The sequence below is a fragment of the Dendrobates tinctorius genome, unplaced genomic scaffold (genome assembly GCF_039654945.1).
Source record: "Dendrobates tinctorius isolate UK_male_01 unplaced genomic scaffold, ASM3965494v1 ptg000205l, whole genome shotgun sequence".
NCBI classification, from domain to species: Eukaryota; Metazoa; Chordata; class Amphibia; order Anura; family Dendrobatidae; genus Dendrobates; species Dendrobates tinctorius.
The window spans coordinates 294,042-310,741 of record NW_027361872.1 but is presented as its reverse complement, the minus strand read 5'-3'; the positions used below and the strand labels follow the sequence as shown (position 1 = coordinate 310,741).

General features: G+C 42.0%; 1 protein-coding gene across 3 annotated transcripts in view; it reads left to right on the top strand.

Annotated features, from left to right (window-relative positions):
* The window catches only part of PRKCE (protein kinase C epsilon), a 483,682-nt gene that overhangs the window by 455,478 nt on the left and 11,504 nt on the right, over window positions 1-16,700 (top strand). For all 3 annotated transcript variants that reach the window (XM_073553989.1, XM_073553990.1, XM_073553991.1), the window contains one exon: window positions 5,299-5,445. In XM_073553989.1, the coding sequence (XP_073410090.1) occupies window positions 5,299-5,445 (147 nt within the window). The remainder of the gene's footprint in view (window positions 1-5,298; window positions 5,446-16,700) is intronic.

Here is a 16,700-nt window from a genome sequence, read left to right as displayed (position 1 = left end):
TCCTTGTGCAAAGGCATAATTATTTAAAAAAATGTTTACTTAGTTACCAAAAGATTTTATCAAGTGCCAGATATTCACACAGCTTCATGAAAAGTAAAATGTTTTCCCCATCTTAAAAGTGGTTGCTTATCAATAAATCATATAAAACACAACTTCTCCACATCTACGATCTTTAGGGCAGAATTCACATCATCCTGAATCTTCCTGCTTCATCACATGTCCCGTGTCAGTGGATTCATCCAATGATGTTTCTATCAGTTCTGCTGAGACAGATAATCAGCTGAACTAATAGTAACATCATTGGTTGAATCCACCTATTCTGAAAGTGTGAGGAAGCAGGAGAATTTGGGATGCCATGGATTTTCTAAAGATTGTTGATGCGAAAAAGTTGTGTTTTTACTGTGAAGCCTCTTGGATTACTTGCCTTGTCCCGATCTCACTCATGTCCTTGTAGTAGATAGAGTGCCCAGGAAAATAATTAGGCTTTATCCGTATCATTATTTATCAGTAAATACATCAGTTTTTTTTATCATTATTTCTATACCAAAATCAGAAGTGTCTCCAAAATACAGAACAGGTGTCAATCTTTCAACTATAGTTTTTCTCTGTATTTTCCCCTTCTGGTTTTGGCATAGAAACGCTGATAAAAAAAAATCACTGATGTCTGAATGAGCCCTTATAGTTATATATAACTCTAAATCAATGCTGCAGCCTCTCAGGATGAGAACTTCACTGATTATACTGTTATGGCATGTCCTAGCAATATGATCACACTATATGATGGTATACCCCTTTAAAGGGAAACAAGTTTTTGCTACCCCATCTGAGTGCAGCATGATGTAGGGGCAGAGACCCTGATTCCAGCGATATATTGCTTACTGTGCTGTTTGCTGCAGTTTTGATTAAAATCCCTTTTGTCTGCTGCAGATCTATCAGTTCTCTGAATGTTGAGCTCTGTATAACCCCGCCCACACCACTGATTGGCTGCTTCCTGTGTACACTCTGCATAGGTACAAACCAGCCAATCGGTAGTGGGGGGCGTGGCTGGACTACCTAGCAGCAGGTTACTAGTCCTCTAGTGATCTCCTGCTTATAAACTAGTGATTTTATAAGAACTACAGGAAGCAACCCAGTAAGTGACACATAGCTGGAATCAGGGTCTCTTTTCCTATACTATTCTGCTCTCAGATTAGGTAGCAAAATCCTAATGACAGATTCCCTTTAAGGAAAATGAAAGATTTTCCATACAAGTAAATATGACCTCTGATGAAAGAAGGGTGTGGACAGAATAACACAGCAATGATGCAGAGAGCATGTAAACAGGAGGATTATTTCTGGATTTAAAGTCATTGAATATTTAGAACTCCTGGGGTTTGGATATATGCCAAGATACAATGTAATCTTCAGGTTTGTAGCTTGTGAAATTTCTGGTCTCTGGGAAATCTAAAGTCATTTTTATCCAAAGAGCTTCATTCTCTTTAATTAAGACTGGAAAGTTCTCGTTATATCTGAGCATCGGAACATATTGTATAATAGCTGTATAATCGTGTTACTGTGTCATTAGGGGTATACCCGGTCTTACAAGAGGTGCAATTCAAAATGTCGGAAAGGTCTTGAAGAGGTTGTCCACTGCTTTATCATTGATGACCTATTCTTAGGATAGGTCATCAATGTCTGATCGGTTGGGGTCCGACACCTTGCAGCTAGCTGTTATCGGTGTCGGTGGCTGCCGCCCGGAAATACTTGTGGAGCTGACCGTCTTCTGATCCAATTGATTTGACTAGGAGGCGGATATCAGAAGACTGCCAGCTCCGCAAGTGAGTATTTCTGACCCGCAGCCACCAGCAACGATAACGTCTGATCCTAAGGATAGGTCACCAATTTCTGATCGGTTGGGGTCCGACACCCGGCACCCAGCTGTTATCGGTGTTGGAGTCTGCCATCCGGAAATACTTGTGGAGCTGACCGTCTTCTGATCAAATTGATTTGACTAGGAGGCGGATATCAGAAGACTGCCAGCTCCGCAAGTGAGTATTTCTGACCCGCAGCCACCAGCAACGATAACGTCTGATCCTAAGGATAGGTCACCAATTTCTGATCGGTTGGGGTCCGACACCCGGCACCCAGCTGTTATCAGTGTTGGAGTCTGCCATCCGGATATACTTGCGGATCTGGCCGTCTTATGATCCAATTGATTTGACTAGGAGGCGGATATCAGAAGACTGCCAGCTCCGCAAGTGAGTATTTCTGACCTGCAGCCACCAGCAACGATAACGTCTGATCCTAAGGATAGGTCACCAATTTCTGATCGGTTGGGGTCTGACACCCGGCACCCAGCTGTTATCGGTGTTGGAGGCTGCCATCCGGAAATACTTGCGGATCTGGCCGTCTTATGATCCAATTGATTTGACTAGGAGGCGGATATCAGAAGACTGCCAGCTCCGCAAGTGAGTATTTCTGACCCGCAGCCACCGGCAACGATAACGTCTGATCCTAAGGATAGGTCACCAATGTCTGATCGGTTGGGGTCCGACACCGGGCACCCATCTGTTATTGGTGTTGGCGACTGCCATCCGGAAATACTTGCGGATCTGGCCGTCTTAGGATCCAATTGATTTGACTAGGAGGCGGATATCAGAAGACTGCAAGCTCCACAAGTGAGTATTTCTGACCCGCAGCCACCGGCAACGATAACATCTGATCCTAAGGATAGGTCACCAATGTCTGATCGGTTGGGGTCCGACACCCGGCACCCAGCTGTTATCGGTGTCGGTGGCTGCCATCCGGAAATACTTGCGGATCTGGCCGTCTTATGATCCAATTGATTTGACTAGGGGGCGGATATCAGAAGACTGCAAGCTCTGCAAGTGAGTATTTCTGACCCGCAGCCACCGGCACCGATAACGTCTGATCCTAAGGATAGGTCACCAATGCTAAAGTAGTGGATAACCTCTTTAAGTACTAATCAGATGGAAGCATTTGGTCAAATTATCTCTGATATAAATAAAAGAAAAAAATAATTCAGTTCATACAACTAAACGTCTGCGAAGCCCAGAAATTCATTGTCTCCCTATTATTAATAGCCGTGGAGCTGGTCACTCTGTGATCCAAGTCACATAGGCCAGTTATGTTGTTGTGCAGCACAGGAAAGGCAGCGGAAGCTCAAAGGCGTCTGTGCAGTTTACTGGAGAATGCTAACAAGGGATTAGACTTGGAACACTTGATTTCCTTACATTGTGCGAGCAGACACTGGTCGGATTGACTTTAGCCAGAAACAAGTCATTTAAGGTGGATTTTTTTTTTCTTTTGCAATGCAAAATTGCAATTGTCGCAAGAATTTTCTTACTCTTCTTCGTTGGTCCTATCGTGACGAAGGAAAATAGAAGGCAAAAGACTTCCAGGGTCTATTGATGAATCGTAGATTGATAAGAAAATTCATTAATGGTCATCATTTTAGCTTTAAGGGCTTTTGATGTCCATGGAGAAATGAAAAAGGAGGAAATAAAAGGCATTTTTTATTATTTTGCATAAAACAGTTATCAATACGCTCATTCATCTGATTAGCATCCCGTGCATAAGGAGCATTAAGAGCTATATTCACATCTCCATCCATCCCCTGCTGGATCAGTTCTTCTGATTTTCTTTCTCGGAGATCTTAGCTGTACTTGGCTACAGGTTAATATGACTGCAAGAAATGGTAGTCTTGCTTTACTGGAAGTGTCATCGCCTTTTGGGATGTAGACATTTCCTGCTAAGCAATGTTCAGGTCAAGGAAGTGATGCTCAGCAGAATCACGGCGTGACGTTAGCACATTGCCACTTCCAAATTGAGTGTTGTACAGTGCAGGTTTCAGTTATTATTGTTTTTTATTGTTTTATCATTTCTTGTCCATTTTTTGTTTGATTTCTTTTTTTTAGAGAATCTGTCAGCAGTTTTTTTTTACTATGTAATCCGAGAGCAGTCTGCTGTAGGGACAGAAACCCTTATTTCAGAAATGTGTCACTTATTGGGCTGTTTGCTGCAGTTTTGATACAATGACTGTTTTCTCTGCTGCAAATCTAGTAGTTCTTTGAATGGTGGGCTCCACTGATTGGCAGCTTTCTGTGTACACTGTGCATAGGCAGAAAGCTGCCAATAAATGGTGGAGGTGGAGTTACACAAAGCAGGAGGGCTACATGGCATGAGACACCTAGTCCTCTACTGATAACCTTCTAATAACAGAACACTAATTTTATTGAAACTACAACAATCAGCTCAGTAAGTGACACATCGCTGGAATCAAGATCTTTGCTCCTACATCATGCTGCTCTCAGATTACATAGCAAAAAGCTGCTTTAAAAACAGTGTTTGACATATTGCATGCTGGTGTCCCATGAAAACCTATACCAGAGAACGAGTATTGTGTGTGCAAGCGGAACTACGGAAAAATAACACCACTATGGAAAAGTGCATAATTCTAACATACAGTGCATAAATAATACCGCAGTACCATGTCTACTTAATACTGTCACAGAGTCCATCTGCCGCACCTTCGGAGGGAAGCAAAGCATTACATGTTGATTGTCGATATAATGGTCATCCACAGAAATTTTCTTGTAGCCAGAATCTCAATTTGCAGATACGATGTTTTGGGGTGTTGCTTCTCATCAGTGCTAAGTATGAGATCTGATTTGTCTGTGTGAGAGGCTTAAGGCTGGAGTCTAAGGGGTAAGTTTTCTCCTTGTGGAGAGTGACAAGCCAGTCCTGGCATGACAGAGTTAAAATCCCAGTCTTAAACCTCTCACCCAGCCAAATTAGATCTCATACTTTGCACTCATGAGGAGCAACACTACGAAACACCGCGTCTGCATATATATAGATTCTGGTTTGGCTTTTAGTCGTGTGGCAAGGCTCGTTAAAGGTTCGATATTGACTTTTAATATCTCTGCTTCCAATAGGTGGCAGTAGAGTTCAAGTCCTCTTCCTCTTTGAAGAGGCAATTTACATATTTGATTTCCCAGAGAAGCATGCATGGCTTATAAGTCTCCTCACTCTGACATGCCAGGCCTGGCTTGTCACTCTCCACAATGAGAAATTTGACCCCTGTAACTTTACAGACATGTTCAATGTGTCATTTTGTAAATTTCACACTAGAAGTATATCACAAGTGTAATAGAAACGTAGCCTAATCTTACCAAACCGGCATAAAAAACACTGCAGCAGAATTTCTACATCTATTTCCGATTTGTGCACTGATACTGCAGAGTTTATGAAAACCAGTATACGGCAAGTAACGGTTAAGATGTTTTCGTTCCGTAGTTTATGACGAAGAATCCCAACAAGAGGCTCGGATGTGTGCCGTCCCAGGGGCTAGAAGAAGCCATTAAACAGCATCCGTTTTTCAAAGAAATTGACTGGGTACTTCTAGAGCAGAGGAAAATCAAACCGCCATTTAAACCACGAATTGTAAGTAGACGCAAAACGGTCTGTAACGGGCACTATGGACCAAAGGGCGAGAGGAAAAATGTGATTACTGGACCTGTATGGAGATGTGTGTGTATATTATATATGGAGTGGGAGTTTACATCCTGGGCCGCCATGTGGATAATTTCTATTTCTTTGCCAGAAATGGCCGATTATGGTTCCATTTCCAAATTTCTTCCCACTATTGGCCCGCACCATGTAAAAATAGTAAACTTGAGTACTGCTCCCCCTCCCCGGGTCCAACTCCTGCTCTCTGCTGCAGCTCCCGTGATTTTGCTGCAGCGATGACATTATGAATATACTGCACAACCGCTGCAGCCAGTCACTGAGCTCAGCGGTCTGTGCCGTCTACATCAGAAGAGCCCTCGGCTCGGCGATTTTTTGCAGTGATAACATGCACGGTAGTTATTGCTTTAACATTTTGAGGTACATACGACCTTTCGATCGCTTTGTATTGCCTCTATTGGGGAAGAGCAGTGACCGAAAGAATAGCGTTATTGGCTTTTCGTTTTTTTATAATTTGTGTTGTTTACTATGTAGGTAAAATACTGTAATTTTATATATTACTGTACATTGGACTTTTACAGACATGTTGCTAACAAATGTGCTTATTTTTTTAATTTCTTCATTTTTGGATGAGGAAAAGTGGAGAATTTAAACTTTCATGTATTTTTAAAACTTTTTTTTTTACTTTTCACTTTTTTTTTTAAGTCCCCCTAGCTGACTTGAAGCTGCGATGGCTTGATCAATACACTGCGATACCAAAGTATTGCAGTAGGTAGTACAGTATATGGTACAAATCATACTCTGAATTTGCTGGGCTTCACAAGAGCACCAAGATGGCAATGACGGAGGCCTTTGGGGAACCCGGGAGGGTTGGTGGTGTGAAAGCATTCACCACCACAAATGTGGCAGTTAAAACCCTGCACGTAATTGGTTAAACAAAGCCAGCTCTGGTCACTTCAGGTGTTGGCTGTATAGCACAGTCGGCACCTGTTCTGTGAAGAGCGGCCTCAGCTCCTGAGCCTGCTCCATCCAACCGCACCCTCCCCATATCTTATATTTTTATTTCCTGGGGAGGGAAGATGTTAAGATATTTTTAGACAGACATAAAGGTTGTCCACGGCTTTCGTACTACCATAGACCAACATGTCAAAATATCAAAAAAACACAAAAAAAAAAATGTTTGCGGTGTCCTCCTTTGACTTGCTCAGGATCGGGGATCTTCTCCATGGCAATGTCTTGTTTTGTTTCTGTAAGTAACAAGTTCCAACTGTGCAAGTGGCCGTTAATTTGCTATTATTCCTGTTGTGATGATATAGTCAGAAGTGCTCCGCAGATGATGAAATATTCCCATTATTGTACCCTTAATCCTCTCGATATTCTACACTCTTCTCCACTGTTGTTCATAAATGAGAACAGCCCAGAGCATGCCAGTTTCGGGTAGGCACTGCCAGGGATTGTTCTGGCATAATGCCTTGGATATGATTAATGTTGCTTTTAATTGCGTTTTGCATTTGACAGGTTGAAAAATCATTGGACTCAGTCATAAAGTGAGATATAAACTCTTCTTGGAATGTTTACTCTAAAATCTGTAGGTAGGCTCTTTATAAGTCAACTTCAATGATAGTCCTTAAGTTTAGACCTCCCCTCTTTTTCCCCAAATCCTGCTATATCAATAGTAAATGGAATATGAATATTCCAGCAAAATGGTTCACTGGAAGAGGTAATCCCACCAACAATTTTTGCTACCAAAATTGTGTGAATAAGCCATGGTGCCCCCAGAGATAGCCGAATGCTGCTCTCGGTTGTCTCCAGCCATCGAATTGAGAATGAATGAAGTTGAAGGGAGCATACTTGACCTACGCTCCATTCAAAAAGGGCTTTTCAGAACTCCATTCTCAGGATCGGTGGGGATTTGACAGGTCGTAACTACGGCAGTCAAAAAATTATCCCCTGCACCATGAATAGGGGATAATTTGCAATGTTGATTAAACCTGTTTAATAGGTAAGTAAAGCGTTTTTTTTGCCAAACTTTAAAACTTCTTTAAAGAAACGTATTCTGTATAAGGGCGTAGTAAAACGGCCATATAAATTGGGCCGAGATTGGAGTGCCGTGCACGGACTGGCTGGCGGCTCTGCCGATTGGAATGAGACAGCTGCATATACATACATGAAGCTGTCATGCTCAGGTTGGGAGAGCCGCTGGCCAGTCCGAGCATTATGGTCCGATCTCGGTCCGATTTATACGGCCGTCTGACTGCGCCCTTATAATGATAATAATATATCGAGTCTCGGAAAATAAGTTATTCAGATGGAACATTTTTACGAGGGCCTTATGCACATGGCAAGCCTGTTTACACATGTTTGCATTGCTGGAATTTTACACCTGAATTATCTGTTGTCTTTTTATGTGCCGTGCCCATTTGGCCAGGTTTGAAATGCTTGGCACAAACAGTTTACTTTTTGCAAACATCTATTTAAAGTTTTGACTCTACATTTGCATTGAAGATTATGTAACTATCTGCGACTTAAACATTGTGGAGGCAAGCATTGTGTGAGTTCTAAGGAACCAGAAACCTCCACCAAGGTCCAAGCTTTCTGGTATCATCTATGGTGTTGGTGAAGCTGTAGATGGAGCTGATTAAAGAGGTTGTCTACAAATATAAAAAAGGGAAAGGATGTCATTTTTTTTTCTTTTTTTTTATTGCAGACAGCCTTTTTGGAACCAAATAAGGTGTTTATTTTTTTGGGGAGAAGCAATACCCCTTTCTTCAAAAATCAGTGCCAGATCTGGATTTCGTGGAGTATTAAAACTCTGCGTCATTAAAGTGATTGATGCTAAGCAGTAATTCCACACAACCTCTGCTGCTGTTTTGTATTTTTTTTTCTATCCATGTAAAACCATTTTAAATGGTCACTGTACTTTCAGGCAACTTTATTTCACTATTTAAAAGTTATGCTTTCTTTCCTCTGAAACATCACTCCATGATGCCCGCCACTAAGTAGCTTTCATCTGTCCAACTTCGTGTCCACTGCCTATTGTCAAGTGTAATCCATCTCTACAGGAGAGGTACCAAGAAGGATTGTAGGAAGGGAGAGCATGGCTTTACCTCTGCTCCTCCTTTCCTCTGGCTTTCACTTTGGACAGTGGGTGGAGCAATACAATGAGAAATGAGATAAAGGAACTTCCAGCATCTAAAAAGATCAGGAGGAAAAAAACATTCAAAGGCTGAAGTCACAGGAGAGAATCTGGCAGATTATGCTAATATCACTCTGCTCAGACTCTGATCAGAGTTTCAGCTGAGTGTCATTTTACTGTGATCCTATCATCTCGCATGAGAGAATTGTATCACAGGTGCGGAGAAGGCTGAGAACTTAATTTCTTTATTCTCTGTGTCCGTGTAAATCGGATTGCGCTCGAATGACATCCGAGTCCAGTGTTTTACTCGCACGCATAGACTTGAACGGGTGCGGGTGATCCAATTTGCGGAGCCAATCGCAGCATACCGAATTAGCATGTGAAAAAAATGCAGATCTTCCCTGCCCCACAGTATAATATTGGGCCAAGTGCTATCCCATAAAACATCACATAGCACTCGGCCGTGTTATGCGCTCGTGTAAGCGAGCCCAAAAAAGAGTGGATTACAAATTATAGAACATGTTCATTTAACTTAGCAATTAATAACTTAATATACGGTAAAATTTACTTTGAAACTGCCTTCTTGCTATGCAAATTAATGATTGACTAGTCTGGGGGGAGGGCTGTTGATTTCCCCGGAGAAATGCTCTCTCGAGTCATGTAAATACAGTCCTTTGGGTGTGAGCAACTTGGTTTTGTGGAAGCGACATCACCGCCTAGTTTTTGCAAATAATGTGCACATACTGTACGTGATATTTTCCCTCCGAGAATGAGTAATGAAGCTGGTGTATTGTCCCCGGCGTCATCAGTGCACTACGCCTGCCCAGTAACAGCAGACTAGGACAGCCGCGGAGGAGGTCCACCAGAGGCATAATGATCACAGTCACAAAGTGTGCAGATGCAACCGGGCCCTTGCTGTCAAGTTTCCCACAAACAACGGTGCCCTTTTCAACTGACTGTGCACCCTCAGACGCACATTCAGCTGAAATGTATTGCAGTGAAGAGATTGATGGCAGCAAGTCTACTGTGGGTGGCGCAGGCGCAGCAACAGCTCCCTGTGCTGGCTATGAACTAGGAAGAGGAGGCTGCACGTGGCAAGAGCAGTGAGCAGTAAGATGTGTTTTGGGTTTTTGTTTTTTTTAAATGTGGTGGAGAAAAGTGTCAGGATGGGGACGTTATTAAGCAAAGGGGCCAGTATGTGAGACATTAAACAAAGGGGCCAGGATGTCAGACAAGACAGGGGATATTATTACAGGATGGGGGACATTATGTCAGGAATTGTCCAGGATGGGGGATATTATTACAAAATAGGGTCCAGGATTAGGTATATTATTACAGGACCAATGACATTATTACAGGATAGGGGCCAGGATGGAGGATATTATTACAGGATGGGGGACATTATGTCAGGAATGTTCCAAGATGGGGGATATTATTACAAAATGGGGTCCAGGACTAGGTATATTATTACAGGATGGAGGTCAGAACCAATGACATTATTACAGGATAGAGGCCAGGATGGAGGACATCACTACAGGATGGGGACCTGGAAAGTGGACATTATCACTGGATGGGGATATTATTACAGGATGAGGAACATCATTTCTCATTGGGGGGCCAGGTCGAGGTACATTATTACAGGCTGTTAGTTATGAAAGGGGAAATTATTACAGGATGGTGGCCAAAACAGGTGATATTATTTTAGGACTGGGCCAGGAAGGAGGAAATTAACACAGAATGACAGGATGGTGGACATTATTACAGGATAGAGGCTAAGATGGAGAACATAATTACAAGTTGTGGACCTAGATGGGGACATTATTTATTCTAAGATGGGGAACATTATTGCAGAATGGGGGCCAGGATGGGGACAATATTACAGGATGGCGGTCAGTACAGAGGACATTATTACAGAGGTACGTCCATCTCATCAAAATGCTGGTGGGCGTCCTGGTCCAAATTTTCCCCAGGGCCCATATTTACCAGCCAAAAATGTAAGGACAGTCTTACAGCCCCCATATGCCACCAATGAAACATACAAACCATGAATGATATCTTCTGTATATTTACATATATTTATGTTTTCAGACTGGAAATAAGCTCCCTTTAAAAAAAATAATAAACTCCTGTGTTTTCCACTCCACTGTGTTCTCCTCACTTATTCATGGGTTAGCTAGGCTCTGTAGATATTTATTTGTGGTCAGGGTTTCACTGACCAGATCTGAGCCAAAGATCCGCGGTGATGTCACTATGTACTGAAATATCAAATTCCAAATTCTTGCAAAGTTTATTCAAACCAGTTAATGGTTGCAGCTTCCTCTGATCATCGTCAACAATCATAACCCAATTAGAAGTGAAAAAGTTGTTATGTGAAGAATTAATATGGAAATTAACCCTTTCATTTCTATGTATAAGGAGCGGTAATTGAATTAACACTTCGAGGCAGAGAATGTCTATCACATTTCAGCTACTTCTAGACCCAACAGTACATATAGCCGGCAAGCAATGTGATCACAAATCTAAGAAATCTGGGTCAGCATCAATGTTTGTGCCAATTAAAGTGTATTCTGTTGCAACAGCCTCCACACCTCTGTATATTGGCACTCGGTCTGCTTACCCACATACAAAACATGACTCTTCATGTATCCTCAGAGGGTAAATGCTGAGAATTATTATAAACAGCCGTCCATGACATGTGAGGAGATTACATAAACTTCTTTATGTAGTTATTAGATGTTTGCGATTCAACTTTTCTGCACCAAGTTGGTTGAATGTAAAGGTCAGGTCACTGTCTTCTACAAGATCAACACATTCCTCACCCGCTGTTATCATCAGTCTGATGATTTCATTGGCTATTAAGTTATTTAACAACACTCAAATTACTGACCTGTTTAGGTGCAACCCTATGTCAGCTGATATAATAACATGATCAAACAGGTACCAGCTCTTGCGTCCTCTGTTGCTACTATTATTCCCATGATACGGTTGGCTTCTTTGTACTGACAAGTCACTGTCCTCCAGAAAATCTATAAATTCTTCTCCTGCTGTAATTATTAGCAAATCAAGAGATGAATCAGAATTTCCCCAGATGTACATAGAAAGGCATGCAGGGAGCTGGAAATATTAGTCCTCCCGCTTCTCCCAAAAATGCTTTATTTGGTACGAGAATTCACAAGAGACATTTTAGTGTATGATTCCTGGTACTCATTAACATAATAATAATCTGTGTTATTATCTGTAATGCGGTCAAACAAGAGCACTGCCACTTTATGTAAAATTTACGGGACTGACCTAAGTACTATCTTTTGTTAGCAGAGGCCATCAATATTTAATTGTCAAGGTCCAACTCTTAAGCCCCCGTCACACATAGCGATCTCGCTAGCGAGATCGCTGCTGAGTCACAAGTTTTGTGACGCAACATCGATGTCACCAGTGAGATCGCTGTCTGTGACACTGACCAGCGACCGGCCCCCCTGCCGGGTATCGCTGATCATCCTGAAATGGCCAGGACATTTTTTTGATCGCTGGTCTCCCGCTGGCCAGCACGCATCGCTGCGTGTGACAGGCGGGAGACCAGCGATCAGCGCGCTGGTAACTAGGGTAAACACAGGGTTTCTAAGCGGCGCGCAGCACTTAGAAACCCGATGTGTACCTTAGTTATAAGTGTGCTGATGCAGGGAGCTGGTAACCAAGGTACACATCGGGTTTCTAAGTGACGCGCACTGCTTAGATACCCGATGTGTACCTTAGTTACCAGCTCGGCGTGGCTGGTGCTGATCGCTGGAGAAGCTGCCTGTTTGACAGCTCACCAGTGATCATGTAGCGGCACACCAGCGATCCTGACAAGTTGATATCGTTGTCGGGATCGCTGGTGAGTCGCTATGTGTGACGGGGCCCTTAGAAACCAACTAGAAAGCTTAGGCCGGTTTCACATTTGCGGTTGAGTCCGCAGCGTTTGATGCGCATACATCTGCATGCATCCTACGTACCTATCTTTAATATGGGGTACGCAGGGACATGTGTTTGTATGCATTCGGGTGCGTTTGCGTACGGTTGCATCGTTTTGCGGTATGTGGTTGGGCACGGCGAACACATCATGTTGCATTTTTTGTGGCGTCAAATATCCACAGTCATCCACATGCGGATGACTGCGGATGACATGTGTAAAAAAACACATTACTGGCTATGGTAACGCAAGCGTACGCAACGACATGCGTACACGTTGCGATTACGTATCCAAGAATTTACATAAGACACGCCCATTGGGCGTGGCTTGTGTAAATTCAAAATTTGCCGGGAAATAGCATTTGCCTATCGTCCGCAAACGCATGCATGCGTTTTTGCATGCGTTTGCGGACGAAACGCTGCAGACTCAACTGCAAATGTGAACCTAGACTTACAAAGATAGTAAGAACTACATGTGTCCAAGAAAACCTCTATCCTTTGCTTTGGCAAGTCCTGAATGTGCTTCTGGACTTCTGGTCTTGATGTCGTGAGCCAGTGAAAACGTTTGGGGGAGCAGTGTTTTTTTCAGAGGTTTTTGCAATTCCTGAGTGATTTACTAAAATGACCTGGATGTCTCATCTTCTTCAGGAAAGCCACCTTCAAATCTCCATAATGTTAGCAGGTAGGCTTTGAAACTATCAGCGCCTACAACTGTGGAGAATTTCTATTTGCGCCAAATATATTTGTAAACCTTTCAAAATTTGGCACCAGAAAGATCAAATTTTTGGCACACATGACCTTGTTTCGGCAGGCCAACTATGTCTTGTTCTTGACTGTGCTTCTGGACTTTGAGTCTTGATGTTACAGCAGGTGAAAAATGTGGGGAGCAGAGGCTTTTGCCATTCCTGGGTGATTTACCAAATCAATCGGATGTCACCTCTTCTTCAGGAAAGCCACCTTCAAATCTCCACAAAGTTAGGTAGTCTTCGAAGGCTTTCAACAAAGCAAGAAAGAAAGAGTCTATATGTTGACCCAATTTGGGTCTACACGAAAAGCTATTGTTGTATGTGCCCCCCCACCCAAAAAAAAATTAAAAATTGCCATTCCACATTTTCTTATGGCACAACTGAACATATTAGTCTGTTTTTAAAAACTGTCCCATGAGTCTGAAGTCAGATACATTCCCAAATAACAATGCTCTTTCTCCCAAGAAGACAGAAATAAGTCTTTAATGTCTCTTGTGGCACATCACGCAGCTCTGGATTTCTGGTGTTTAATGCAAATATAAAGGACCGTCAAGCTTTAAATTCCTCTCCCAATTAAGAAAAACTCCGCACTTTGATGTGGTTTTTCGAATTTAAACCAACTTTGTGCTTGTATGCCTATATTATTTCTCTAAAACTTATGGAAATCATAATCTTCTAATTACAGAATAAAATAAAAATAGGCTGTTGTCTGATCACATATCCAGCATGCTAGTTCTCAAAAATAAGTCATGAGCCAAAACATACCGGCTTTCAATCAACCAATTAGAGTCCATTTTTCCTTTCATTCCTGTGAACTTTAGAAAATAAAGATCAACTCCGATTGGCTACGAAAGGCAGTTTTGGTATGTCTCATGCCCTGTGATGAAGAGGTTAAATAGGTTTTCCACTACCTGGACAACCCCTTTTTAAATAAAATAGAATAATGACATCGAATACTCACCTGTGGTAATCGGTTCAATGATGTTGGCGCTGGCTCTCCCTCGAGGTTTCTATACCATGTGAGCCCTGCAGCCAATCAACAGCTACTATTAGGTTGCTGCCCTCTCACTTCTTCCAAAGGGAGTACAAAGATGGCAGCAACAGAAGCCTTTAGAAGGCCCCTGACTACATGGCACTCATCCGCATCCTGCACCAAAACATTGATGTCAAGTGATCGTGTCACTTAAATTCCCCCAATAGAGCTGTATAGCGACATTTTAAGTGGTTAAATAGTAGCGAACGGAGCTAGCTCCAATCGCTGGTGTTAGGCCTGTTTCACACATCAGTTTGTGTCCATCAGTCAAAATCCGCCGTTTTGCAAAAAAAAAACAGATCCGCGATTTTTCTTGGCGGATCCGTTTTTTTTCCCATTGAGTTGCATTACCGGAGGATCTTGACGGATGGCCATCCGTTGGATCCGTTTTTTTGCGGATCCGACAAAATTTTGACGTCCGCCGACATGCCCGAACGAACCATGCAACGTTTTTTCAGGCGGCAGGATCCGCACTTCTCACTGCGCATGCCCGAAAGACTTCACTCAGCCGGAAATTTAACCCTAAACTGTGTTCTGGCGCAGTTGAAAAATCTCTCTCTCTCTCTCTCTCTCTCTCTCTCTCCTTCCCCAGGCAGCGGTTCCTTTAAAATTCTTCCTTTGACGGATCCGTTTAAGTAACGGTCCAGTGACAAACGGTCCGGTGACAAACGTTGTGGTCGGTATAGAAACGGATCCGCTATCCGCCATTTTAGCAGATTTTGACTGACCAAAAAAACTGATGTGTGAAACAGGCCTTAGAGGCAGGTGCCAGCTGTGTAACACAGCCGAGGAAGTTCAAGCCAGGCTTTGGTATGACGTCAGGCCCTTTCTAGAGGCGTTAGTGGCACTTAAGAGCATTTTTGAAACTAAATCATAATTAGTAAAATCACCAATCTGGGGCTGCCCATTCATTTATTAAATAAAAAAAGACAGTCAAAGATTGGTGATATGTACTCTGTACTTTAGATTGAAACAGTCCTGATTCCCTCGCTCTGTAACTTGCTGTCTACTCTTTTTCATTGGCCTTTCTTCATCAAGATTTGTCTAGCACTTGAGATGCAGGAAGCTCTTTTCTCAGAACGCATTGTTCCTGCTATGGCTCAATGCTCTCCTCGTCCATAAATAAAAATCCCACCATGTAGGCAATTTGACAGACAGGAGAGCAGGAGCAGAGAGAAAAAATGCACAACCTCACTTCCTGTACAGAAAAAGACCTTCCCATACTTCCTGTAATATATGTCAGTTTCCAGTTTCTCTGCTGATCAGGCGGTTGACACTTGACAACAGGCAGTGGCAATCAAGTTTACACAGTAGTGGTCAGCAATTTGGAGTGATTTTTTTTTTTGTTCGGTGATAAAACAACATACGGTAATTGTTAGCAAACTGATTTGCAGATTATTTATTTTATCACATTATCAGATGAGACCAAATTGTCTGAAAGTTCAGGGACCAAGAAAGTTATATAAAGTATATGCATTTTTTGTATCAAGTTAATTAAAACATTTTGTCTTAAAACATTTCATTTTTTATTTAATCTATATTTTATTTATTTGCTTGGAGGTTTTTTTTTAAGGAAATTGGTAGGCATTGGTTATTTAATATGGACATTTCAATTGTGGCTGTCATGGCTGATCAGACCTCAGATTATTTAGCCTTTTAAAAAAAAACTAAATCGACAAGTAAAACGATTCATTCTGTAAGTCTTGTGGCTGGAAGAGGATAATAAAAATCATTTTGATTATAAATCTGGTATTGTTAAAATCTTCTCCTTGCACCATAGGGAATTAGGGGAGTTTCCATCTAATTCAGGAAATATTTTTTTTTTAGAACTGAAACATTCAGGTAGCATTATATTATGTGTAATAGTTCTCGTTTTGAATAGTTCATCTCATCCCCAAGAATAAAATATACCGGTGCTTCAAACAAAATTAGAATATCATCAAAAAGTTAATTTATTTCCGTTCTTCAATACAAAAAGTGGATCTCATATATAGAGTCATTACATACAGAGTGTTCTATTTCACGTGTGTATTTCTGTTAATGTTGATGATTATGGCTTACAGCCAATGAAAACCCAAAAGTCATTATCTCAGTAAATTAGAATACTTTATAACACCAGCTTGAAAAAATGCAAAAATCCAAAATGTTGGCCTACTGAAATATATGTTCAGTAAATGCACTCAATACTTGGTCGGGACTCCTTTTGCATCAATTACTGCATCAATGCGGCGTGGCATGGAGGCGATCAGCCTGTGGCACAGCTGAGGTGTTATGGAAGCCCAGGTTGCTTTGATAGCAGCCTTCAGCTCATCTGCATTGTGCGGTCCGGTGTCTCTCATAAATCCTCTTAGAAGACAGTTCAGAAGAAGAG